Consider the following 27,229-nt stretch of genomic DNA (forward strand, 5'->3'; position numbering starts at 1 on the left):
TGTTCAGGAAGAGTCGCCTGAGTTTAGTGGAATATTATGCACGGTTGGTGTTTCCCAAAATGTAGTACTTGGACCAGTAGTGTATATGGTATGACTTCAGGTGGTACGAACTTTTTAAAGAATTTAATTGGTGTGTATTCATTTTTATATGTATATACTATGTTGCTATATTTCTAGCAAATACACCCTAAGATACACTAAGGTGGTGTTGTTAAAATTATAAACTTTTGGCAATAATGTGCTTGATGACCTCTGAAGTCTCTTCAAAAGTGAGATTCTACAGTTTAAATGTAATCTCAATACTACTAAATTTTCAAATAGTAAAAAGACTTCCCAGCCATAGACTAAGCCATTATAAGCAATTAAAAACAAACCAAGTTGCAGTGCTACATAAGATTTGAGTATTTGGAGCTTGGTATACAGTTCAAATCCCATGTATTTTTAGTTTAAAATAAGAGCCAAGATCCCTAAGCTCCAGATGAAGACCCATCCTGAAATTATACACAAAAGCCCCACACACCAAACTTTCTAGTGGCATCTCCGTTACCCATTAGCACCTTCCAAGGCCAGTCTTGGAGGAAGAGAATAGTGGGATGTGTCTTCACATTCCGTCTGTGGCTATCATGAAACCACCAACCAGTCCACCATATTCAGAGGTGAATATTTATTTAATTCATATGTAAAGTTTACATGATATCCATGGTGCTATAAACATAGGCACATTTTTTTTAACTCAAGGTACATTCAAATATTACCCCCTCACCCCAGCCCACTCCCCTCAAGATGGACTAATATTTGTAAAACAAGGGCCCGAAAGGCCCTGCTCATTAATTGTAGGAGGATGCATTTTTCAGCATTTTAATTCCATCAATTGATAGAATTAAATGCCTCCACGTGGATGTTTTTAAGACGTTTATGATTTTTTTCTTCTACTTAGTTCAAGTCAGGAAAGAGATTGCTTTCTATATTCCTGTTGGCCTTCTTCAAATCCCTGGGATGCTTAGGGATCACCTAACCACATCTCCCAGCAAAATGGGTAGCTTCCCAGTAAGTACAGTTAAAACATCAATCATTTGTATTGATTTACCCTTAAAGGGACAAATGTGAATTTAATAATTCATTGATTCAAATAAGAAACGGACTGAGCACAAAGCAGATTGGACAAAAACAAATTCCCCAAAATGATGCAGTGACTGTATCCAGACATAGGACTTTGTGTCTTTCACAACATCCATAATACACAAGACAAGATTAAAATCTACAGTATAAAATCATTGTAATTTGCTGAATTCAGAACGAGGAAAAATGAGTACTTGAAATTGATTCATCATAGCCACTCAGATATGATACGCTTTAACTGTGAAGGAAAAAAAAATGATTCGTATACACAATTCTCTTAGTAAAATTGTCTATTTCTTGCTAATAACACATTTTTATTCAGAAAATGCATAAATTTATTCAAATGTATATTTTCTAAAATATAAATATTTAAATTAAGTTTTTGTAAATGCAGAGAATGTAGTTTGTTGACCCCCACCCAGATATTAATCAGTCTAAAACTTAATGTGATGAAGAAATATTTGTAATTATCATTTTAATTTGTCTAGAAATATATAATAGGATCTTTGCAATTTAATTATGAGCAATTAACTCATACTTCATGTAGTCATGAGCACCTTAGATTACATTGTTGAACTATTGGCATTAATGTATGTATGTTATTTACAATGCATAAGTATAATTCTCTTGTATAACAACATTCCAGTGACTTCGAAAATATGTCATGAAAGAGTTCGGTATAATTTACAAATGCATCAAAGCTTTCCTGTAGTATTCAGGGTGGGACTTCACTCCTCAGCATTTTAAAATAAGAAACCAAAAAGAAAGAAAAGAAAAGAGAAGAAAGAAAAAAGAAAAATCGGTGTCCTAAAGCTGTTTCCAAAGTGTTTTTTGTTTTGTTTTGTTTTGTTTTTTTTAAACACCAGTTTCAACAAGATGCCCTGACAGAAAGGAGTTCTAGAAATGTATGAATAGTACACGGGTCCCCCCTTGAAGAATCTCAGTGTATACATTAAAGCCCTTGAGGGGGCCCACAATCATGAAATCTGTTTAACATTTCTTACCTTGGTGTTTAACACACTTTAACACACAAACCTCTTATTCTCCCCCAACAAAACACGTCTGTCGACACCCTTTGGAACTAGCGTTACGTGACAGACACTTTGGGAAACACAAATCTAAAACCGTTTTGTAACTCAATAAACATCTGGTGGGCAAAATTACATTCCTTTAAGACCGTTTCACTTTTAAAAGCTCTTTGCATAGGTATTTGCTAAAAGTTCTGCAAAAACGCATAGGTCCAATCCAGAACATTTCTTTATGTACATTACAGGGGGAAGAAGGGTTACAAATGCTTACAGAATCTCTAGAGCTAATTTTTAAAGTTTGAGGAAAGGGACTCCAAAATCAAATGATACTGGTGTCTTTCTACTGAATTTGTATTGAAAGGTAAAAATAAAGGCATTAAATCAGAAATATGCTCTATGTTGTCTGAAAATATTCTTGTAGAAAAATATCAGGTCATTATATTATTTCCCTGGAATTCCTAAGAGCTGCGGATGCTGTCAACAGATTTGATTACCACTCTGGGTGTATGCGTAAAGCCCATCATCGTCCAGAATTATATGCGCTGCTCTATGGTTCGAAAATGCATGCATACGAGCACAGGCAGGCACAAGGGTCAATAAATTGCTCAGTATTTCCACTGAAAACCACGAAATGGGGATAATTAGTTAATCTCATGTGAGCTGTTTTATATATATGTATGTATGTTATATATATAGGAGATATACGTATGTTTATATATATCTCAAATGACAATCTTTTAAAAAAATATCCATAATTTGCTTTCTATAAGTAAAGCTATCCATCTTGGCTCTAAGATAACACACCTTGGTGTGAGTGCAGTCTCCAGATTAATCATCTTTCAAGCACACGACTCTTCTGCAAAGCTCTGCACTATAAACAGTCTACTTTGGCTCAGATTCCACCAGCTCAGAGCTCAGATCAGTATCTGACGCTTTATTTAATTCCTGCTCGGCATATGCTAATGAGAATACTTCAGACTCATTGTACATCACTGAAAGATAATTCATTAAGAAAAAAATTACAGCTGCTTCATACTTAAGTAAAAGGTGTGTTTCCAATTTGAAGCACTTCTCTTTCCTTACCAGCAAAAGTCAACTCAATTAGAAGTAGGCAATCAATCACACTAAAACAAGGGATCATTGTTATCGGGGGTGGGGGAGGTCAATGTGTCCATTTCTCATCTGGTCAGCCCTTGCTTACCTGGGTGAACCAGTTGCCTAGACACTGGTATGATTAAGATCTGCACATGCTGTCCTAATGTTCATGTACTTGATTGTCGTGATTTCAAAGCTATGCTTATGTATTCCCATTCGCCCTCACTTCTTTACCCTTCTACCGTTCTAAAAAGCCATTTTTCTCCTGATATTCCTTGCGGTATTTTCTTGGGGCACCCCCTTGTAGTTGGTGAAGCTGATGGAGAAGTCTGGGGCAGCTGAGGACTCGGGGATCTAAAGCTGACCGCGGCAGACCTGCTATGCTACATCTCCCCGCTCGCCGAGCAGCCGATCTGACGTCCCACAGCAGCCCTCCTTCTATCCAAGGCAAGCCATCCCCCCCCCCCGCCCCCTGCTCAGGCCACCAAGCCCAGTCTTGTGATCTTCGCTGACAAGAAGGAGTGAATGATGAACACGATCGGCTTGGGGCAGGAGTGAAGGTCCAGTTGCTGAAATTTAAAAAGAAGAGAGCGTGAGAGATTTTCAATCAACGCTTGATACAGAATAGCGATTTGCACATCAAATGGATCTGAGCACTTCCTGCTTTTAAATGGGAACTGAATCAATTATGGCTGTAAATCCTTGCCCCCCCACCCCCTCAGTGAGATTTAAAAGCTAACTCTTTGAACTTATTCTTTACATCTCATATATCTTTTTTTTTTTCCGAAATAGGTTCTGTGAAATTTATATATACCAGTAGCATCCATATTGATGTTGCCTTTCTTGACTGTCTAAACCATTTATTTTTGGTATCACAATAGTGATATTATTTATGTTGGATTAGGTCCAGCTTGGAGGAGCACTAAATTTCACATCTGAAGATTAAATTTGAGTCCTGGTTTTAACACTTTTTTTTTCCTTTTAACACTTTTTAGATATATAATCTGGGACAAGTCACTTGAAATTTTTCTTAGTCTTACCTAATTTACAGGGTAAATAGAGTATTAAATGAGATACTGTATGTGAAATCCAGAATACAGGGGCAACTAGGTGGCTCACTTGGCACTTGGTTAAACATCTGTCTGACTCTTAGTTTCGGCTCAAGTCGTGATCTCATGGTTTATGGGTTCGAGCCCCGCATGGGGCTCTGCGCTGACAGTGTGGAGCCTGCTTGGGATTCTCTCTCTCTCCCTCTCTCTCTGCCTTTCCCCTGAGCTGTCTGTCTCTCTCTCAAAATAAATAACAGAAAAAGAGAATTCGGAATGCAGAAGCCCTAGGGCTAAGCAGCTGTGTCCCCAGGGTCCTGTGCTCTTGAATTGTAAGCATGTGGGTCACATGTCTGTTAAGTCCCCTGCTCCGTGTGTGCCTACATGTGTCTCCACCCATGACCAGAGCATAAGAGTCAGGTTGAATTTTTATCACTGGACCTAATTCAGGAAAACTGGAGGTGTTTCCAATTCTGTTCTGATGATGACACTACTGGGGGATCAACAACCAGAATGTATAATAGTATCTAGCGAAGTTAGGGTTGTATTTATCATGAACCAGGCACTGTGCTAAACATGAACTAGGCACTGTGCTAAATATTAGCTCTACACCGTCTTATGTAATTCCTACAAAATCCCATGAGGTAGTTATTGCTATTATCTCCATGTTTTATATGGGAAACTAAGACTTAAAGAAGTTCTAAAACTTTCTGAGCTCACGGATCTTACAGGGAAGGGTACATACGGACTCAGATGCAGGCTTCTCTGATGCCAGAGTCGGGGGGTAACCACAGGATTCTGTTTTCACGAAGACAGAATGCAACTTTTGGAAGTAATCTTAACGATTACCCACTTTAGTCACTGTATTTTATGGACAGAGAGACTCAGATCCAAAGAAATACAAGGACTTGCCCAAGACAACTGGTGAGTTAGTTACAGACTCAGAACATGGGTGTCTTGACCCTCAACTCCATCTCAACAGCACATCTCTGCTCCCTTCCCTGGAAAAGGAGAGGAAAGGCTGGGTGGTGCCTGCCTCCTGGGGTTGCTGACTTGACCTGGGGGAGCTATGTGTGAACTTGCACTCACCAGCTGAATGGACTGGCAGCAAAAACTCAGTCCTTCCTAAATCTCCCGAGTCAGGTTATAATTACAGGCTTCAGGAAGGCTGAAATTTAGACCTAAGTGATTTTCCTCATGGGCAAAAATAGCCTTGATTTTTCAAGCCAAGGAAGCAAGAGACTTTTTTTTTTTTTTTTTTTTTTTTGCTAGGGAGCGGTCCCCTTTAGGAAAAAGCACGCAGTTGAGTGATTGATAAGAGCAGCAACTGAACTACAAGTATTCTTAGCGAAAGGAACTTTCTAGTCACTTATTTCCAAACTGGTGCTTCAGGCTGAACCTACTGACTGAAACACACAAATCCTATAAAATCCTGTGGATCCATTTTAAACGTTAGGGAAATGACTGGCTGGAAACTGTTCTCAGAAAGTGAGTTCAGATGAGCAGCCAGGCATAGGGTGTTGGATTCCTCACGGCCACAGGTGATACCCACAGTGAGAAGTGCTGGGTTATGTGGGGCCGGTGGTGTCTCGGGACCCGGAACAGCAGTGCTTGTGACTTTGAAATGAAGGCCTTATGCTAACAGCTTAAACGAGGTCCTATGTCTTCCGGAGAATGTCAAGAACTATACTTGCTTTCTAGAAAGAACATGCAAATTCCCACCCTTTCATAGAACTGAAGAAGTACACTGTTATTGTTGTAACAGGCAGTAATGATCACAGCAAATTGTGAATTTCAATACACTGGCTGTTTGCATTGATCTAAGTCTAAAAGTTACTCTGACAAATTTGCTAATTTTGTTAGACATTATTTGCCATTAGCCCGAAACTTCTGGGCTCTTGTCTGGCTCTCTCTCCATGCAGGTATTGACCACATTTCTTTGTTCCCCACCATCCCTTCTACTCTGCCCCTCGTCCAGACCCTCTGCCTCTGTGCTGTGCTCCTTGTAGACCTCCCAGATGGCGGGCATTGTGCATGTCACGCCCCCGCACCCCCCACACCAGCACGGATGCCCAGGTTAGATTAGACGCTTGAGACTTTTTAAGAATGAATGGTGCATTTTGAAGCTGGTGGGACCCCATTTAATGAGAATTTAATGCTGACTTTGTAAAAGATTCTTTGATTCAAATATTGATTTGCTAGTGGAAAATGAGACAAAAGTTAGGAACTTTGAGATACTTGGATCTAATCATAGTTTTTCTAGGATCAAACAAGACATGAGCCTGCAGGTACTCTGTAAATAGTCAATTGCTAAATAAACATAAGGCAGCGTTACGTTTGCAAGCCATCACAGATGTGCCGCCCAGCAAAACATGAAATCGCACTGTCTACAGAAATACACTTACGATCTCTCCATCTTTGCCTCCAAAATCCAAATACAGCATCCTGATTCCATCATCTGAAGACATTTTCAGCTTCTCATAGGGAGACTGTAAGATGGTCTTGGGAAAGGCACCCTCCTGTGGTTCCGTGGTAATAGAAAATCCATTCTCGTAATGTATGGTCAGGCAGCACGCCTGGTTTTTGTAGGTGCAGGCTGAGGGGGAGACAGGAGACACAGCGGTGTGAGTAGTGAGGTCGGTCCATTTTCCCAGGCACTTAACTTACAAGTATCCTCAATCCCAGGGCCAGCCACACATTTCTCAAGTTGAAAAATCAATCACTGCTCATGAAAATATTCTCCTTGGATGGATTTTGATAATGTATCTTAACTTGCCCCATGAACCCAAGGGAAAGAAGCTGAAAGAATTCCTTTTGCTGGGATTTGCTGACTTTTATCTGGGCTCTCACCCTTCTCTGACCCTCTGATAGCACACACGTGGACAGGTATACTTGCCTGCCACTGGCCTTGTCCAAAGCCGGAAAAAACCTGACATTTGATGTAAGGTAAACTACCTCTGATTGGCCATCATCAACATCACCACACACACACACACACACACACGCCCAATGCCATGTGTCTACCATGTGGTGAAAGAAACAAGCTTTCCTCCGTGACATTACCAAAGTTAGCACACCTAAGAGGTCAAGAGCAAGTAGCCTAAAAACCACCTCATTTTTAATTTTTAAAAAGTCCAACAAAGCTCATTTTTTAAACAGAAATGAGGGTTTTAAATGTTTTCTCTGATGATCTGATGATCTTGGGTCCTAGAAAAGCTGTGTAGTAGGACAGATACCAGATGTGGTATCTTCCGTGGTGAGTGCTGTTTCCTCTCTGCCCAGTGTGGCATTCAGGAGCCCCAGGGAGTGTTCACAAGGTGCTGTGTGATCCAAAGGAACAAAATTAAAATATCTTGATGACAACAGGTGCCAGCTTTTGTGCGTGGTCCTCACTGTGTTTAGGAAAAGTGACCAGCACTCTAAGCTTATGAGCGGGATGCAGCCTTGCTCCAGAATCCTACTTCCTGTTTAGGAAGACTTGTGAATGTTTACACCCCTGATCAAAGAGTTCTGAAAAAGGTTATTAAGTATCAGATTGGATTTTTTTTGCCTCACAGAACACCACAATTAACAGACCCTGGCAAGTAAATTGGCTGAGCCCTTCATACACATCTGAAAGCTCTTTAGGGAAACCAGGATATTTTCTTTGCTGGGGATGGGGATCGGGAAGAGGAAGAGGATGGGCATTATGATTGCTCTATATCAACATTAGCTCAGCTTGGCTTTATAAACCAAACTGAATTTCACCTTACCACAAACTTCTGAAGCAGGACCTTAGCTTAATATTATAGGTGAAAAAAAGTGACGCCCAGACAGGTGAAATGTGTCCCAACTTAGGTGGTTTAGAATTCAAAATTCAAGTTCTTTCCACTCCATGCCGTGTCTCTTTCTCCTTCTCTGGAAGTCAGGATATAGAGGGATGTGGAGAGGGACCTTGGCAAAGAGGCAGAGTAATGACTGTATGGTCAGGGGGCCTTTAGAGTGTGGGGGAAGACACAGGGGACTCACAGAATGAGGCGGCTTTTAATTGAAGCTCTGCTTAAAACCCATACCCCTCCTTCTGACTTCCCACAGGCATCTTTCAATTTGTAACTAAGAGCTGATATTTCCCAAAGGTGTACTACAATGTCTAATAGATTTCTGAGCCCTGGGCAGAGCCCCTCAGTAAATCTCATACTCTCAGAAGGTCCGTAGGCCTCTAGCACCCCCACAGTCCTAGGATAACCGAAGACAGTGGCATGGGTGTAGTTATGGCTTCCCATCTTGAATCCTTGTTTTTGACACTCTTTACTTCTATTACCTGCAAAATAGGTGGGCAAATGAGCTTTAAACATGCTTTTCTTCTTCCTCCCTCTATATTTGAACTTTAAAGCTATGCCATCAGATATTCCAAATTAACTGATTGTGGTTACTTTCAATTCTAGTTGACCTCAAATGGTATCCGTGGCCTTCATATAATGGAATTGGTTATCTCAAGATGTTCTCAATCCACACAGGGTAAACCGAACACATTATCAAGTTAATTGAAGCTCTGATTAAAACATAAGCCCCATTCCCCTACTCCCTGCAGGCATCTTTCAATTTGTAACTGGGTTGCACCTTTGATCATTTCCGTAATTTCTCCTCTCCCACCACCCGGCTAGCTCCATCCACACAATTCATTGTTTATTTCCTTTGGCTGGTCTACCACCAGCCTCATTATTTTCCTGTCCAAGTAGAGTTCAACTTATTGAGAGAAAGATTTTACAAAATCTGTGGAATGCAAACTAAACCAAATCCCTTTGGCCATCTCCATTCTTTCCTAGAACACTCCTGAATTTATTGCAAGGAGCATGGATCTTTCCAGTATTTACACATATAACTTAAGTTTAGTTTTCAGGTTTTCCAAATCTCAGCTCCAAAACTCTAGTTTTTCTTGCCATACAGATTCAGCATAAAAAAAAGTTTCAGCGACGCTCCAGAAAGGTTTCCAACAATGATGGAAAATAGTCGGGGCACCAATCAGTTTCAGGGGAACTACTAAAAGACACGGATTTTGTTAGTGTTGCTGCAGTGGAAATTCTACAAAACATCTGTTTTTTCACGTTTGCATGAGTAGAGGAAATGTGGAGAAACCGTACTACACATCTGAAAGATGTGTGTCCCATCTTTCAGAATATTCCTGAGTCCCGGGGGAAGCTGCTGCCTAGCGCGGTAGTGCTCCCAAAGTGGTCCAGGGCCCAGCAGCATCAGCACCACCTGCTATTTATTAGGTGCAGATTCTCAGGCCCCATCCCCAAGCTGCTGACTCAGAATCTCTGGGGGTAGAGGTCAGCAATCAGACTTCTGAGAATAAAGTAACAACAACAAAAACTTTTATTTCTGTTGTTTTTAGTGTGGCTCAGGTTTGGAAATTCTGTACCTGAGATGTCTTGCGGGCAATCCTGTTCCCCTAGAGCAAAGCTGTACAGTAGGACTTTCAGCCGTGATGGAAAGGTTCTAGATCTGCACTGTCCAACGTGGTAGCCATTAGGCACATGTAGTGACTGAGCCCTGGAAATGTGGCTGGTGTGACTGAGGGAGTAATTTAATTTTAATTCAATAATATTTAAATAGCCACATATGACCAGAAGCCAGCATACTGGACCACACGGGTCTGGAGAAGTCATTACAGGAGTAATGACTAATAACAACTCTGAGTGAACACTTACTATGTGTCAAGCACTTTTCTAGGAGCTTTACATGGATTATTTCTCATAATTGTCGACAACAATCCTAGGAGGTAGGTACGGTTATTTTCTTCTTTTTACCGATAATGGAAACAAGCGAGGCAAGTAAGAGAGATTAGGAAAGAAACAGGACTGGAATTTGAATCCAGGCCTTTCTGACTTAAATCCCACACTGTGGCTACCACCTTATACTGGATGCTCAGAGACACAGAGAAATGAAGGAACAGGCAGGAAAACACGATAGAAAGGGGCGAACGGAGAAGCAGCCTTATGGGACTCAACGTTGGATTTCCTGGAAGACTGTTGTTGAGGATACTAGCCACTCTGTCACACATGCCCTCTTTATGAGTGACCGCAGGACACCTGGAAGAGAGGTTGGTCCTAGATCTCAGAGCTAGAAACAGTCTGCCTTACATCTCAGAATCAGGAACAACAGCATTATGGACACTGTTAACTGTACATTGTGCTGGCTGCTGAAAATCACTGGGCTAGTATGGAATCCACCTTAGCAAATGTACAAGATTTTACAGCACGTACTTTGTTCATTCATGTGACTTTAGATTCCTATTACTTCCTAGTCTCTAATTTTCTTTGCCCAGTAAAAAATTAGATTATCTATATCTGTATATTTATATGTGCATGCATTTCTATCTATCATCTAGCTATCTGTCAATCGTCTATCGGTCACCTATCTATCCATCTGATTTGGAGAGTGGCATGAAAATTATTGATCACAGCAGCTTGTTTTCGGACCAGTGGTATAGCAGTGAGATCTATGTCCTTGTGACACTATAGTCAATGAGAAAGAGTCTTTAGAATGACACAACCTAGTGTTACAGTTTTGTCATTTATGAGTTGTGTGATCTTGGATAAGTTACTTAACCTTTCTTTCTTTTTAAAAAAAAATTTTTTTTTTAACGTTTCTTTATTTTTGAGACAGAGAGAGACAGAGCATGAACAGGGGAGGGTCAGAGAGAGAGGGAGACACAGAATCTGAAACAGGCTCCAGGCTCTGACCTGTCAGCACAGAGCCCGATGCGGGGCTCGAACTCATGGACCGCGAGATCATGACCTGAGCTGGAGTCGGACGCTTAACCGTCTGAGCCACCCAGGCGCCCCGATTACTTAACCTTTCTTAAGGATTTGCTTACAGATTTGTAAAATCAGGTTGGCAAGGGAATTGTGAGCATTAGACGAGATGAGGCAACGTATTATGACCCTAGTCATACACACACCCCGGAATCAAAAGTTCTACAAACCTAAACAATATTTACACTGATTTTCCTATTCCACTTAATTTTTTAAATGTTGGTCTGGCCTCAATTCATTGATTTCTGGACCCCTAGTAGGGTTGTTTCTCACAGTATGAAAACCACTAAGGGGTGCCTGGGTAGCTCAGTCGGTTAAGCATCCGACTCTTGAGTTTCAGCTCAGATCATGATTGCGCGGTTTGTGAGTTCGAGCCCTGCATCAGACTCTGAGCTGACAGCGAGGAACCTGCTTGGGATGCGTTCTCTCCTCTCTCCCTGCCGCTCCCCCATGCTCACACGCTCTCTTTCTCGCTCTCTCAAAATAAATAAATAAACTTAAAAAAAAAAGAAAAAGAAAAACACTGAGAGGCAGTAGATGAGATGCCTGGCACGTTGTGAGCACTCAATAAATAGTACAGTATAGAAGGTTCTTCCTTCTTTATACAAATCCCAGTTTCCCCACTAACCGGCCCTGTCGTAGAGCTCTGCAGGAACATGGCTGCACTCACTGTGTGTTCCTTCCATCCAGCCTCGGCTTCTCCATCCATACCAGGGGCAGGGGTCACTGGTGGTTTCCCCTTTGCTGTTTCACCCCAGCTAGACACGTCTGTTTCCCGCTCTTTTTCACCAACTGGTTCCCCAGTTTTGTAAACAACTCTGTGAGCTACCAACACTAATGTGCAAGAATTGTATTCTGTGATAAGCTACTCAGTCAGTCTCTGTTGTTGATAACAAGAACCCTACTAGTTTGGGCCTCCAAAGTACATGCCTCCAGGAAGCAACCCAGGGTTACACAGGTAGGAAAATGACATCTGACTCTCCAAGTTACCAACTTTTCTTGAATGAAGGAGAAAGGCTTGCTTTTCAGTAGGGCATACAGTGCCTTAATTTGGAAGAATTTAAGTGTACTTCTGGAATTCTCCACAGCCAAAAAGGCCAATAGTGGAAACTACTTTGAGGCCAGGGCAGAGGAGAGGGCGTGCCAGTCCTGTGTCAGCCAGCAGTGCTCACCTGTGGTGACCTCGGTGACGAGTTCTGCCGAGTTGTGACATCCCTGTACAATGCTCCGCGTCCAATGGGAGAGGTCCCTGCCGGTCTCGGCCCTGAAGACATGTGTCTCGATCCCCTGCCTGGTGCCTGTTCGCGTAGCAAAGGACAGATCCACACCAGCCTGGGGCGATCCTTTGCCCGGACCTGAATGGACCAGCCTGTCGAGAAAGAGAGACAAATCTCCATCAAACTGTAAACCACTGTGTTCACCTGACTTGTCATCTGATCAAAGCTTCCACATTGATTTGCTCTCGTTTTTCTGACCTAGGACCAAAGGGTCCAGCTTAACCCCAGTGTCCCCCGTGGTTTTCTGCCTTCTGCTTTGCCACTCCCTCTCCAGGGCTACGGTGAGATTTAGAAAGTGCCCGGGGAGCCGTATCCGGCTGAATGTGCAGAGGAGTTGAATCGTATGCCTTTAACTCCCACGAGACAAGTTCCACGATACCCACTGGGCCAACAAGAGAATTGAGAAAGTGAGAGCGAGAACAACTTAAATAGTGTGTATAGTCCTCCCCATTCCATTCCTGGGCATGAGTATGTCCCGGTGCGAGCACAACACTGTTTCCTGGCTTAGCCTCCGTCCCCCTGCCTGTCTTGTAGTTTGGCTCATCTGGGTGTACCGAATGTGTTTTTTAAGCACACAGCCTCCAAACACAAGCAAACCACCACGGGACTCCACTAAAGAAGCAGCAGTGGTAACGCCTAGGAATAACTGGCGATGCTGGGCTTCCTGGGAAATGGAAAGAATGGCACTTACTGGAAGATTTAAGGGATTTCCAAGAGTGCTTTTTGCCACAGTTTGCACACTGACTTTAAAGCGCACACTTTATTTATTTATTTATTTATTTTTAATTTTTTTTTTCAACGTTTTTATTTATTTCTGGGACAGAGAGAGACAGAGCATGAACGGGGGAGGGGCAGAGAGAGAGGGAGACACAGAATCGGAAACAGAAAAGCGCACACTTTAAAGCATAAAATGTGACTCCCATCGTAAATATCTTCTGAAAGGCCAGACGGAAACCGTGAGGAATCACAGTCTCTGAGCCCTACCCCCTGAGCAGGCACTGGCTCCTCCTTCTCACGCCTCCCCTTTAAACCCCTGGATCTCTCCTGCTCCTCGATGTCTGATATCTCAACCTTCTTTGGGAAGAGACGCCCGTATCAATCATTTGCAGGATAGCACGAGTATAATTTAGTAAATGTGACTTCTCCCCAGGATATTTGCATTTTCAGTCTTATCTTTTGGTACAGAAAGAAACACTACCATTTGCCAGAGAAATTCCAGGTGTCTATTCACTCAGTGGACGGGAGATGGGAGACTGACTTTTTTAGGCAAGGGGCTTGTTACCCCTAGATTAAAAATTGCACAAAGAAACCCAAAAGCTCATCTCCTCTTGTAAGCTTAGATACTGCAGAGCAAAATTACCGGTGAAATCAAACACAGTACCCTGTTGGATTTCTAGCAACAAGCTTCTTGTACAACTCTGAAAAGCTTTCTTTTACTCACAAAGCTGGAATTGGTGGCGGGGGTGGCTTGCAACGCCACCTTGAAGAAAAAGGTTTGTTGACAAGCTTTTTGATCGTAAAATTCTTTGAAGATAGAGAAGATTCCAAGAGATAATGAAGGCTGGGAAGAATGTGGAGGAAAGGGACCCCCTGCGCACTGTTGGTGGGAATGCAAATTGGTGCAGCCACCATGGAAAATAGTATGGAGGTTCTGCAAAAAAACTGAAATTAGAACTACCATAAGATCCAGCAATTCAATTCTGGGAATATGTCTGAAGAAAGTGCACTCAGTAACTCAGAGAGGTATCTGCAACCCCAAGTTTGTTACAGCATATTCACAATAGTTAAGATATAAAAACAACCTAAATGTCCATCGATGGATAAATGGATTTTAAAAATGTGGTACACACACACACACACACACACACACAGGAATATTACTCAGCCTTAAGAAAGAAGGAAACCCTGCCATTTGCAAGAGCATGGGTGAATATGGAGAGCACTATGGCTAAGTAAAATAAGCCAGGCAGAAAAAGACAAATGGTGGTATCATTCATATGTGGAATCTGAAAAAAAGTCAAACTCATAGAAACAGAGTAGAATGATGGTTTCCAGGGCTACAAGGTGGGAGAAACAGGGAGATGTTGGTCAAAGGGTACAAACTTTTAGTCATAAGATGAATAACCCCTGAGGATCTAATGTACACCATGATCACTATACTTAATAATGCTGTATTGTATACTTGAAATTTACTAAAAGAATAGACCTTAGGCTATTCCCTCCATACACACACCAAAGTAACTATATTGAGGATATAGATGTATTAATTAACATGATTGTGGTAATCATCTCACCATATATACATTGTGCACATTAGGCTTTATTTGTCAATTATACCTTAATAGAAAGTAATAATAAAAGAGAAGTTCCATGAATCTCATTGAGAGAAGAATCTGGGACAGTGTGAAGGGAACTGTCTGTTGACATGGGTTTCAAAATCTTGGTGAGGCTAAAGAAAAAAGAAAGCATTTCTCAAAAGCCTAACATGGGTTATAAAGGGATTGAGAGCCAGGTAAAAATTCATTAAGATAAGGTACAAATATGGATTTTTGAATTTATTCCATCCTATTTTTAAAAAATGTATCCTTTTGTTCAAAAGTCAAACTGTCAGGGTGCCTGGGTGGCTCAGTTGGTTAAGCGTCTGATTCCTGGTTTTGGCTCAGATCATGATCTCACGATTGTGAGAGTACTTAAGATTCTCACACCCTTCTCCCTCTGCCACTCTCCTGTTCTCGCACGTGCCTGTGCACACATGCTTGCGTGCACATGCACACACACACTTTCTCTTTCTCTTCAAAAGAATAAATAAGATAAACATTAAAAAAATGTCAAACTAAAAAAAAAGAAAGGTACTTACAAAAAATAAGGATTTATATTGTTTTCTTAGTTGCGTAAATATGTTTTTTATACTTGATGGTGTTTAAGTTTTAGTTACTTGAGGAAATACATCTAGCTTTTCTTTTTTAAAACTCTTAACAATCTGTATAGGTTGGGGGCATCTGGCTGGCTCAGCCAGATCTCGGATCCTGAGTTCGAGCCCCACATGGTATGTAGAGATTCCTTAAATAAATAAAACTTAAAAAAAATTGGCATTTTTTTTTACAGCTGGCCAGCTGCACTGTAAACTGAAGAGAGATAACAAGGTTTGGGGGGCATAAAAGCCCTCATGAGACCCCTATTCTGCCATGTGTCAAATGTTCTAGGAATCCCTACTTCATAAGGTAGTGTTTTAAAGATCAACTGAAATAATCTGTGAAATCCATAAAATAATAATATTCTAATCTGTCCACATCTAGCACAGACCCAGCATACGGTTTGTACTCAGTATGATTTCCATACCCTTACCCTATCCCTTAGTGCCCCTACACTCATTTCCCTTATTTTAATATAAGCAAGATGAATTTTTCTTTTAGTAGGCTCCACGCTCAATGTGGGACTTGAACTCACAACCTTGAGAGATCAAGAGTCACACGGTCTACCAACTGAGCCAGCCAGGCACCTCTCGGTTTCCTTATTTTAAAAATGCAACTCCTGCCTCCCATGCTTGGGATTCTTTATAATAAAGTACAAAAAAAAGCACTTAATTCAGTATTTAGTGATCATCAGAAGCATTCAGTAAACGTTAGTTCCCTTATGCCTTCCCTAGCCGGACATGTTCTCATTTGTTATACCCTAAATGTCCACCGAGGGGGCACCAGCGCTGTCACAATCAGGGCCAGTGCAAATGTAACACTGAGGCACAAGTGAAGGGAGGGTGTACCACCCTCACGGAGAATGTCACTTTTTTATGAATTTCCTACCAATATTAATTTTTCTCCAGAGAGACTATAAAATCGAAGCCAATAATAACTGGAAATTTAATTTGTTGGAAAATTTGCACTTGGTAGGTCTGGGTATAGGGAATGAAATTACTAACTGACTCTAACAAGGTATGAGAAAGGCCTGTATCTAGCGGACGAACACTATGCACAGGGTGTCCTTGATGGGGAAACCCAGTGAGTTAAGAGGGAGCACCACTTCTATATTTGTTATTCGTCTCCTCGCCAAATTTCATTCACTGAAAAGAAAAGGGAAGAGAAGAAATTGATTTTTCCACTGATCAAGTGTGAATTATCTAATATCTATATTAAAGAACAAGTTGATTTGCTCTCTGAAAAATAGCAGACATGCTGAATAATGTATTCTTTTGAGTACACCAATATTGGTTAATGAAATGTGCCAAGCTGTAGGTAAACAATCAGATAAAGCAAATTTCTTTTCCGCATACTGGTAACAAAAACATCTTCCAGATTAAAAACAAGTGAATTGGGGCGCGTGGGTGGCTCAGTCGGTTGAGCATCCGACTTCGGCTCAGGTCACGATCTCGCAGTTCCTGAGTTCGAACCCCGTGTCGGGTTCTGGACTGACAGTTCAGAGTCTGGAGCCTGCTTCAGATTCTGTGTCCCCTCTCTCTCTGCCCCACCCCTGCTTGTGCTCTGTCTTTCAGTGAATAAACATAAAAAAATTTTTTAAATCAAGCGAACTACATCCCAGTATCCACACGATGCATATAGGTACATGTACTCCTCTGCGTAAAGTATTACACAGACCTTGAAAGTTATTTTATAAACACGGATGGCAAACATGGGGAAATGTGTATGTATCTACCGAAAGTCTCTAGATACACAATTCAACCATGTAAGAGAAAAACCTGGAAACAAATCCATTAAAATGCTGAGTCATTTTATGGGTGATTTCATTTTCTTATGGTATTTTTTTTTTATCTTGAAATCTCCGCTTAGCAACAGATACTTTACAATTTAAAGATTCACTTTAGAAGGCTATGAGGCTGGAATGAAGTCAGATCTTTCACTTTAATTTTTAGGACCAGAGCTTGTATTCCACTGAAAAATACATGCATTCTGACTCAGAGCGACAAACATGCTTTGTTTGTTGTTTGCAGAACATTAGTGTCAATTCAGTGTTGGAACAGTGGATGAGCTCCTCTCTGTGGCCCTACATGTCCATATGTCTAGGTTATTCTAAACTGTCCATGCCTCACTCTTCAGACTTAACACCTGCCATGGAAGAGCCTTTCTCAACATGGAGTTAACTGAGCCGCGTGGGATGGAACCTACACCTGTGGTCTCATTAATCCCTTACACAAACCAACTGGCCTCTGGCAAATGAGACAGAAGAGACCCTGAGACCTGCCAGTTGAAGTTACAGAATCTTTTTTGATTCAGGGTGCTCCAAGGGGCCTTAGAGGAGCTTCCTGCTCTGTTCAGGTCTCTTCTCTACTTCCAAATGATCACCAAAAAAGTCACGAAGTTCATTCATTCAATCAATCAATCAAGATATCGCCATTCGCCAACTGATACATCCTACAAACATTTATGGAATACTTCCCTGTTACGGACTGAACTGTGTCCCCCTAAAATTCCTATGTTGAAGCCCTTGCCCATGTGGCTGTATTTGGAAATATAGACTATATAAGGTTAAGTAAGGGCGTAAGTGTGGGCCCTTAACCAATAGGATGCTGCCCTTACAGGAAAAGAGATGCCAGAGATCTCCCTCCCTACACACACACACACACACACACACACACACACACACAAACACACAAAGAGCAAGGACCAAGTGTGGACAGAGGAAGAAGGCAGCTGTCTATAAGTCAGGAAGAAAACCCTCACCAGAAACCAACCCTGATGGCACATTGATCTTGGACTTTTATCCTTCAAAACCATGAGAAAATAAATTTCTGTTGCTTATGTCACCTGCTTTGTAGTACTTTGTTATGGCAGCCATAGCCAACTCATAAATGCACCTACTCTATGCAGACCCAAGGCTAGGCATGGTGTGAGTACAACAGATGTGGCCCAAGGTTGGAGGAGATGAAGTTCACTTCAGGTTCTGCCCCAGTTCTTAGAGGCTCACTCCTGGAATATAAAAGAAAGTCAGAACCAGCCTCTGGCAGATGACAAGTAGAAGAGATGAGCCAGAGTCAAGTGGACGGATGGAGAATTATTCCTCTTCATTGGGGCAATCTGATTATTAAGAAGATCTTCCTTCAGAGGGTGAACTGGAACCTCAAGAGAAAGCTGTTCCATCACAGGAAAGGCAGCAGTGGATTCTGGCACAAGAACAAAGAAACCCTACATTTATCAACATAATTGTCATTTCATCCCTACCAAGATATCAGAAATAATAGATTTCCTTGTTCTTAATATCATCACCAACGAATTGCTTTTTGTGGCCAACAGTAATAAGTGGATGACAACATGTAGAGATGTGGACATGCGCCACTATGCCATCTTGAGAAGTCCAAACAGAGTTGGTTAGTTTACAAATCATGGCATTGCAAAAATGAGACAAGGCCACTGGACAGGGTAGGACCAAGATCCTTTCTCTTACCTCTTTTTTATTATGTGGGCTGCCACAGTGATAGGAGTGGCAGCTACAAGGAAGAGATAGAGAAAAATAGTGGAACGATTACATTTATAAATGTTGTGTGAAATCATTCTCTTGAGGTGAATTTGTATATTTCCAGCTCCAACCAATAAAATAATATTGGATATACACTACTGGATAATGTACTGATTGTTCACTGAGCATCTCAGAGGGCTCACAGGTACCTCAGATCAACAGAAGTTAAAGCAATATTGTATAAGGTCCTTAAGATCTTAGGAATCCAATACTTGGGTTCTTTTTTTTTAAGTTTATTTATTTACTTTGAGGGGGTCAGAGAGAGAGGGTGACAGAGAGAATCCCAAGCAGGCTCTGTGCTGTCAGCATGGAGTCCGACGTGGGGCTTGATCCTATGAACAATGAGACCATGACCTGAGCTGAGATTAAGAGTCAGATGCTTAACCGACTGAGCCACCCAGGTGCCCCCCTTATACCTAGGCTCTAAATTAAGTAACACCAGGACCCACAAGGGCCACGTCCACTGCAAAGGACAGGATGTTTTCCCTGGGAGTCAAACCACTATTCAAAAGAAACCTTTAGATGGGCAATCGAGGGTCCTTATGAGGGAAGGTTTCCTAACAATGGCAAATACAACACGAGGGGCTATTTTTAGATGTCTATGGTGTACAAAGACAAGGACTAGGCAGCTCTGTATCTCCAGGCAAACAGTGTTATTGATGAGTGGCTGAAAGAAAATATAACTTGTGAATTCTTGCTTTGCTGCTTTATGAAAATAACGTTTTTGAGATGTGAGCCTAAGAAAGGGGCAGTGGAAGCCAAGAAGGGAGTGGCATTTGGAAGAGAGCACCCTGATGCTTCAAATGAAGTCAAGTCCTTCCTGGGAAGATTACACACCAACCTACCGGAAGGGCTTAGATGCTTCATAATTGAAACTCTGCGGGGACCTTTGGGAAATCAGGGAGAACAAGTCAGACTATTCTAAAAAAGTGAACTGGAAAAGTGAAAATTATATCTTGGTTTTCAAAACATGGAATAAAATAGATTCTTTGGCCCTGTTCCGAGGCAAAATTCAGTAATGGATTTTTAAAAAAATGTTTCTTTATTTTGAGAGAATTAGAGCGAGTGAATGGGGGAGGGGAAGAGAGAGGGGCAGAGAGAGAATCCCAAGCAGACTCTGTGCTCTCAGCACACAGCCTGATGCGGGGCTCTATCTCACAATCCATGAGATCAAGAGTCAGACATTCAGCTGACAAAGCCACCCAGGCACCCCAGTAATGGATTTTTAAAAGCAATCTTTCTTTCTTTCTTTCTTTCTTTCTTTCCTTCTTTTTTTGACTTTGGAAAATAGGAAATAGGAGTCCATGAGGGCCTATATGTCTTCCTTACACCAACTGTTTTACCCAGAAACCAGATTATTAGAAAAGTAATAGATGAAGTAAGTATTCAGAAAAAAAAATGTACTGACAGTTTCCTTTAATATTCATTTGGACTTAAAAGGAATAAGTTTTGGGTACAAAGCTTATCAGCTGGAAGAGTACTTTGTTAAGGGGTCATAGACATCACGAGTCAATTTAATTAGGAATGGAGGCAGAGCTATGGCCTTAGTCCTGTCCTGTTAAACATTTTTATCAGTGACTTGTATGAAGAGGGCATGCACCTCAAGTCAGCAGATGATCCCAAACTGGTAAGAAGATGAAATATAGAATCAAGACGGAAGACTGCTAAGCACTGTAGTTCGAGCCCAAAACAAACAATGACAACGACAAAATTAGAATGGGAGAGACTTGATGTAGAAGCACCACTGGAAATTAGTTGACTCAGAGCTACCAACAGCACTAACGTGAATTTAAACTCAATTAACAGAATGAGAGCAGGTGCTGGCCCTGTGTGGCCCTATGCTGGTCAGACCATGCCTAAAACGCGGCATTCAGTCCTAGGCACCAAGCCCTGTGGACCGTTATTCTGAACAATGTGTATAAATCATAAAGTAAACAGAATTACAAAGGAAAGCAGTGATACCGAAATACAGTTCCACGCAAGACTCCTAATGCTGAAGACAATGATCAAAACAGCAGAGTACCCAAAACTGCTTCAGAAAGAACATCGTTTGGATACATCCTGTCTGGCAAAGAGAAGACATTGTGTGAGGAATGGAGGGAGGGAGGGGCAGGCATAAGTGTCCACGATGTCTGTGGAAGTGCTCAAGCATAGGCTGGACAGGGACTTCCTGGGGACAGTAGAGACACTTCTCGCCTTGAGAGTCTATAGTCAGATCAAAGCCATCCCTGAACCTTGGCCCATCCAGGAAGAGCCACATTTGGAGCAGACGATTTGCTTCCAGGGATGCAGGGTGAGGTAGGAGGTCTTCCAGGAAGACTGAGACAGCCTCCATGGCAGCCAGCAGGGGTCCTTGGACACCACTCTGTGGGGTTTGTTGCTCATGTGTTGAAGTTGACAGGTCCAGGGTAAAAATATGTGGGAGGAAACAAACTTGCTGTGGACAGCACAGCAATCTTCTGGAGCTCCAGACCAAACGTAGTATGGTCTCCTTAAGGTAGGTGCCCCTCTTCCGGGTCCCTACACAGCATTTACGATTACCATCTCCTCTCCCTTGCTAGATTCAGATGCTCTTCAGGGTAGGAGCATCTCTCCTTGATTCTGTGGTGCCTGGCATTCTACCTGACACGTGGGATTCACTACCTGTTGGCTGAACAACTGCATGAATACAAGTTTTCCAAAATGTTTAAAAAATGTGAGTTCAATTTTGCAAAGGAAAGCACACACACACACACGCCTGACCTATTCTGAAATGCTATGAAATGTGCAGCAGTGAAAAGGCCCCCTAATGGGCTCTTCACTTGCAGACCACCTTAGGAACACATTACCATAGCCAGATTCTGGACACTAAGTAGCAAGTAAATGTCAGCTGGACATTAAGATTTTTAAAAGTCATCACGTGCACATTTAGAAAAGTAGGGCTTAAGGAATAGAATGTGTCTGCTAAAGTTTGGAGTTTGTCCTATTCTATTTTTTTCTTTAAGTTTTTAGATTTATTTTTGAGAGAAAGAGCACAAGTGGGGAAGCGGGACAGAGAGAGGAGACCCAGAATCCAAAGCAGGCTCCAGGCTCTGAGCTGAGAGCACAGAGCTTGACGCGGGGCTCAAATCTATTAACCATTAGATCACAACTTGAGCTGAAGTTGGACACTTAACCGATTGAGCCACCCAGGCGCCCCAGAGTTTGTCCTATTCTTACAGAACAGCCTGTTTACATGCCTCCCAAGATTCTTCCCAAGGATATTTTCTGATCTGCAGTCTCAAGGGGGACTCTGAAATAGCTATTATTTATATTTCAATTATTTTACATTTTAAGCTATTTGTGTATCCTTAAAAATATGACCATCTGTCTCTTATCTGTGGCAGGGACTAAACTATAGCAACCAAGGAAATGCTGTCTCTCAAGAGAAGATAACTCTCTTACCCAGTCAGGGAAAAATACCGGCACCCTGGGACAGGCTTTCAAGCTGTAATTCACACCCAATTTCTAAGTTTTATCTGAAACTGTGTGAGAAACCCAAGGACATGCTTTGTTCTCTGGTTACGGAAGTCAAATACACATGCCCATGGTTGGAAGCAAACTCCACCAACTCCAGCAAGATGTGACATTTCCTATTATCTGGAAGTATGAATAAGGGAACAAATGAAAGGCCCATATAAACCGAGTGGGCCTGGAGAGTGAAGCCACAGAGATGAGGGGACAGAGGAGAGAGTCAGATAGCCCAACTGGGCTATTTGCCAACTGTGCGACCTCAGCAAGTCTCAAACACTCTCCACACCTCAGATGCCTCAAATGCAAACTGGGGGTAGCAATATGCCTACCTCATTGTATTGTTGCTAAGGATGAAATGAGTTATATGAATGCTGTGTGGAACAACGCCTGGAACAGAATATGTAGGAATAGCCACTATTCTCATTAGGTCAATCAGGGCGGGACTTTTTATCTGATTGTTCCCAACTGTATGTGTACAACCTAGAACAATTCCAGGCACGTGGCAAGCACTCAGCAAATATTTGTTGAATGAATAGCTAGAATACAAGGAGGATTATTTTCTAAGAAGTTTGTGATTAATGACTGTTATGAGATACTGTGATTTCTCTCCCACCCTCAGTCTCCCATCATTAAACCGTAGCTCATGCTAGATCCAAAGAACTTGGGTTTACATCTGCTAAATGCTCATTTCCAGATTAACTCAATCCTGGCAAAAAGTGATCTTGAAAGGTAATTGGGATGAGATTCTCTGTGGGATTAGCCTAACATCCATCTCCTGTTTCTTCCTTCAAATCCATCTCTAGCAACTGGTGTTTTCAGCAGTGACTTGTTTAGGGAGTCAGAATTAACCTTTTCTGGTCTGAGAGTGGAAGGTACCATTTTATCAACGAAGTAAGTCAGTAAGATTTCACATTCATGGCTAGCATGGATCCAGTGTACATAAATTTAAAGATTTATATATAAATGGGTCCCTAACCCAGAAAAAGAAAGGGTGAAATGTTTTTATTTTTATAATGTCTACTTATTTTTGAAAGAGAGAGAGAATGAGCAGGGAAGGGGCTGAGAGAGAGCGGGACAGAGGATCCAAAGCAGGCGCTGAGCTGACAGCATATGAGCCTGATGCGGGGCTCAAACCCACAACCCACAAACTGTGAGATCATGAGCTAAGCCGAAGTTGGACACTCAACTGACTGTGCCACCCAGGCGCCCTAAGGGTGAAATGTTTTTAAATGACTTCACTGCCCAAAGTGGCACCCAAGGTGGACCCCACAAGGCTCCATGTGGCTGTGGGATAAACCCACTTGCAGGTCAAATACTTTGTTCAATATTTGGGGGAAGCTGGTGGTAGAAATTCCTTCATGTTCAAAGAAGGTCAAGCAAAAGGTGTCTCTACTGAGGTACTAGGCTGCACACAGTTTCTGGATCCTCACATCCCTTTGCATGCCTGGTTTTGAGAAAAACAAAAACAAAAACAAAAAAACCTGTCTCACAAAGGATGCTTATGCACTAATTTAATTCTGGATATAGGTGTTAGAAAATGCTGCATAAAATGTCCCACACAAAAACATTATTATTAATATCCTTAATTAAAACAAAAACAGTTACAGCACACAGATTCAGCCAAATTAGTAAAATTACATATTAGGTAACTGGGTTGCTAAGCAATATTACATTCTTGCTTAATTGCTGTAATTAGCATCTCCCAGCATATGCCACAATGCAAGCCAAAAAAAAAAAAAAAAAAAAAGAAAAGAAAGAAAGAAAGAAAGAAAAACAACTGTTCAGATCCCTTAAATGGTTCTGGTGCACTTGATTACTTCCATCCACTAGTCACCGGAGCCCAGCAGTCAACGGGCTGACTAGGAAAGAAGTGAGGGGAAAAGTCACTAGTAAGCTCTGGACTGTCAGGGCAGAAGGGCTGCTCAGAAACCAGCATGCTGCCCCTCAGCCAAGAAGAGCTCACAACTGCCTCCTTTCTACCTCCTAAACTTTCCTCTGAACACGGTGCTGAAAGGTTAGGCAAATGGGTGCCTGGGTGGCTCAGTCGGTTAAGTGTCCGACTTCATCTCAGGTCGTGATCTCACGGTCCATGAGTTCGAGCCCCGTGTCGGGCTCTGTGCTGACAGCTCAGAGCCTGGAGCCTGCTTCGGATTCTGTGTCTCCCTCTCTGTCTGACCCTCCCCCATTCATGCTCTGTCTCAAAAGTAAATAAACATTAAAAAAAATTTTTTTTGAAAGGTTAGGCAAGGTCCCATCTCTCCAAAAGATACTACTGAGGGATACTGACTGTAAACAAAGACCAAGGTGATATAGGAGAATGAGCAGCAAAAGAGCCAATTTTTGACTTTTAGTAAATCCAGCTGGATTTCCAGAGACCCGGACACATGTTCTCCCTGGTCTCATGACCTCCCACAGCCAGCTGCTAGCAGTAATGTGGAGGGAGGAAAACCGATGCCTGTTCTGTGACTCGTTGCACTGACGCACTATCTCCCTGGGTCTCCACGATGCCCCGGAAAGCGTATCACAAGCTCCACTTTACCAACAAGGAATCCATGGTTCTGTGTGCTAAAGTGGTAGCTGGCCAGGTGAGTGTCCAGAATAGGAACCCACATGACTATAAAGTCTATAAACTTTCCACTATACCAGGAAAAGGGGCCAAACTCCAGCGTGTCAACTGTAGATAGAAAGGAAATTAAAGAGAGGGAGGCAAACCATAAGAGACTTTTAAATACAAAGAACAAACTGAGGGTTGATGGGGAGGCACAGAGGGGAGAGGAGAAAATGGGTGATGGGCATCGAGGAGGGCACTTATTGGGATGAGCACTGGGTGTCGTATACAAGTGATGACTCACGGGAATACACCCCCAAAACCAAGTGCATACTGTATACACTGTATGTTAGCCAAATTGACAATAAATTAAAGAGAGAGAGAGAGAGAGAGAGAGAGAGAGAGAGAGAGAGAATGAATAATGAACTCTTCAGGTCACCCACAGATTTAATTCACCCCCACGCACTTGCCATCTCCAGAGATGAACAAGGCTTACAGTCTGATGAATATTCTCACATATGATAGCCTAATGTCTTGGAAAGTCTTCCTTTCAAGTTCATAGTCTTTCTTTTTTTTTTAACCCTTAGCAATATTAGAACTTTAATTTTTAAATATATTCTTTGAGTTTTCTGGTTATCTCTTCCACATTCCCTTATCCCATCTGTGTTTTAATTAGTTCAACATATATCACAATATGTATACAATAGGTATACTAAAAAGATCTTCAAGAACTTCTCCATGGAAAGTAATGACAATTAAAATCTGTCCTATTTTGCTGGGAAAATAAAACCATGAGTGAATAACCTGAAAAATTAGCTTTTATAACACTTGGCTTTTATCTCTCATATTTTTCTTCCTTCCTTCCTTCCTTCCTTCCTTCCTTCCTTCCTTCCTCCCTCCCTCCCTTCCTTCCTTCCTTTCTTTTTTTTTTTATAACTCCCCAACCATCAGCCCTTGGTACAATGTTGGCCCCTAACAGGAGACTGTGAAACATTTCTTAAACTGAACTGGACATTCTTGCCCCAAGGAAGAAGCCATCAATAGGCTACCTTCCTGCAGTGTTGCACCTGGGTGCCTCAGTCAGTTAAGTGTCCAGCTTTTGATTTGGACTGAGGTCATGATCTCAGGTTGTGAGATCCCAGGTTGTGGAGCTGCTCCTGCTTGGGATTCTCTCTCCCTCTCTGCTTCTTCTCCGCTCATTCTTTCTCTCTCTCCAAAAAAAAAAAAAAAAAAAAAAAAAAAAAAAAGGACTAGCTTTCTGGTGTGAGTTGAGGGGTTCCAGTCTCCCCGTTCCATCTCTCACTTCCCCCTCCCTACAAATTAAAGCAACAAACTCTTAGCCCAGTCCTTATATCTCAACAACTTTGATCTAAGACACTACGAGTCCTTGATAAATGCAGTATTACATGTGGAATCAAATATGTCTACTTACTTATCAGTTATTCATACATCAATTTCAATTAATTTTTTCAATATTAACAATTGCTAAAATTTATCAATCACTTATTATGTCTCAGTCATATGTTAAACACTTACATTTACTGTCTTAATAGTTCCTATCAATAGCTGAATGAAGCAGAAGATACTACTGCCCTTCACAGAGATGAGGCTTGGATTCGGAGAAATTGATATTTTGCCCAAGATCACATGGCAAGTAGAGGTCTCGGGGTCAACTCCTTGTCTGACTCCAAAGTCCTTGGACCCCCTCACTCTGCTTATCTCCCACCCAACTCTGAGGAGCTTCTGGATTAACAGGAAGGAGGGCAGGAAGGAGGCTGGCCATTAGTGTGAACACCAGGTACGGTTCACACAAACGGGAAGAATGGGTGTGAAGGCCAACTCCACTCTTCTCAGGCTGACAGAGTGTGGTTCCATGGGCATGCAGATCCTCTTATGCTTCCCTAGGGAATGCCTATGGCACAGGCTCACATTCCCTAAGAGTGAAGAAGCCTCCCACGCTTAGTGTGAAAACCACAAGCTGATTGTAGTTGAATGTTTGACAAACGCGACTGGCCAAACTTCCCCAGTGGAAAGCATTCCTAAAATTTCTGAGGCTGGCCTGAGGCAGCAATTCCTTTTAGCACTGAGAAACAGGTTAGTTCCTTAGACACCAAGGATTACCCAACATGTTTAATACAAGTGCCAGTGCCTTTGGCTCCCAAGTGGCATCAGGGGAGCAAAGTGCAATTCATCAGTTCCTCTTCCCCAGAGACCCCACCCCTTCTCTCGGGCCCACAGGTGGGACAGCTGGGCTCAGAGCCTCATTACTTTTGCAAGCTCTGTGCTTCCCAATCTTTTGCCAACCACTGGAACTGGGTGTGCAGAATTTCTGGGTTAAATCTCCTCTAGAATTCCAGAAATA

General features: G+C 42.0%; 1 protein-coding gene across 1 annotated transcript in view; it reads right to left on the bottom strand.

Moving 5' to 3' along the window:
* Positions 1-649: 649 nt before the first annotated feature.
* Positions 650-27,229, bottom strand: part of SNTB1 (syntrophin beta 1) — a 236,769-nt gene continuing 210,189 nt past the window's right edge. The window contains exons 5-7 of the mRNA XM_043601679.1: positions 12,258-12,454; positions 6,694-6,884; positions 650-3,811 (exon numbers count right to left, since the gene is read on the bottom strand). Of these exons, the coding sequence (XP_043457614.1) occupies positions 3,719-3,811; positions 6,694-6,884; positions 12,258-12,454 (481 nt within the window). The 3' untranslated portion in view covers positions 650-3,718. The remainder of the gene's footprint in view (positions 3,812-6,693; positions 6,885-12,257; positions 12,455-27,229) is intronic.

The sequence above is a fragment of the Prionailurus bengalensis genome, chromosome F2 (genome assembly GCF_016509475.1).
Source record: "Prionailurus bengalensis isolate Pbe53 chromosome F2, Fcat_Pben_1.1_paternal_pri, whole genome shotgun sequence".
Classification (NCBI taxonomy): domain Eukaryota; kingdom Metazoa; phylum Chordata; class Mammalia; order Carnivora; family Felidae; genus Prionailurus; species Prionailurus bengalensis.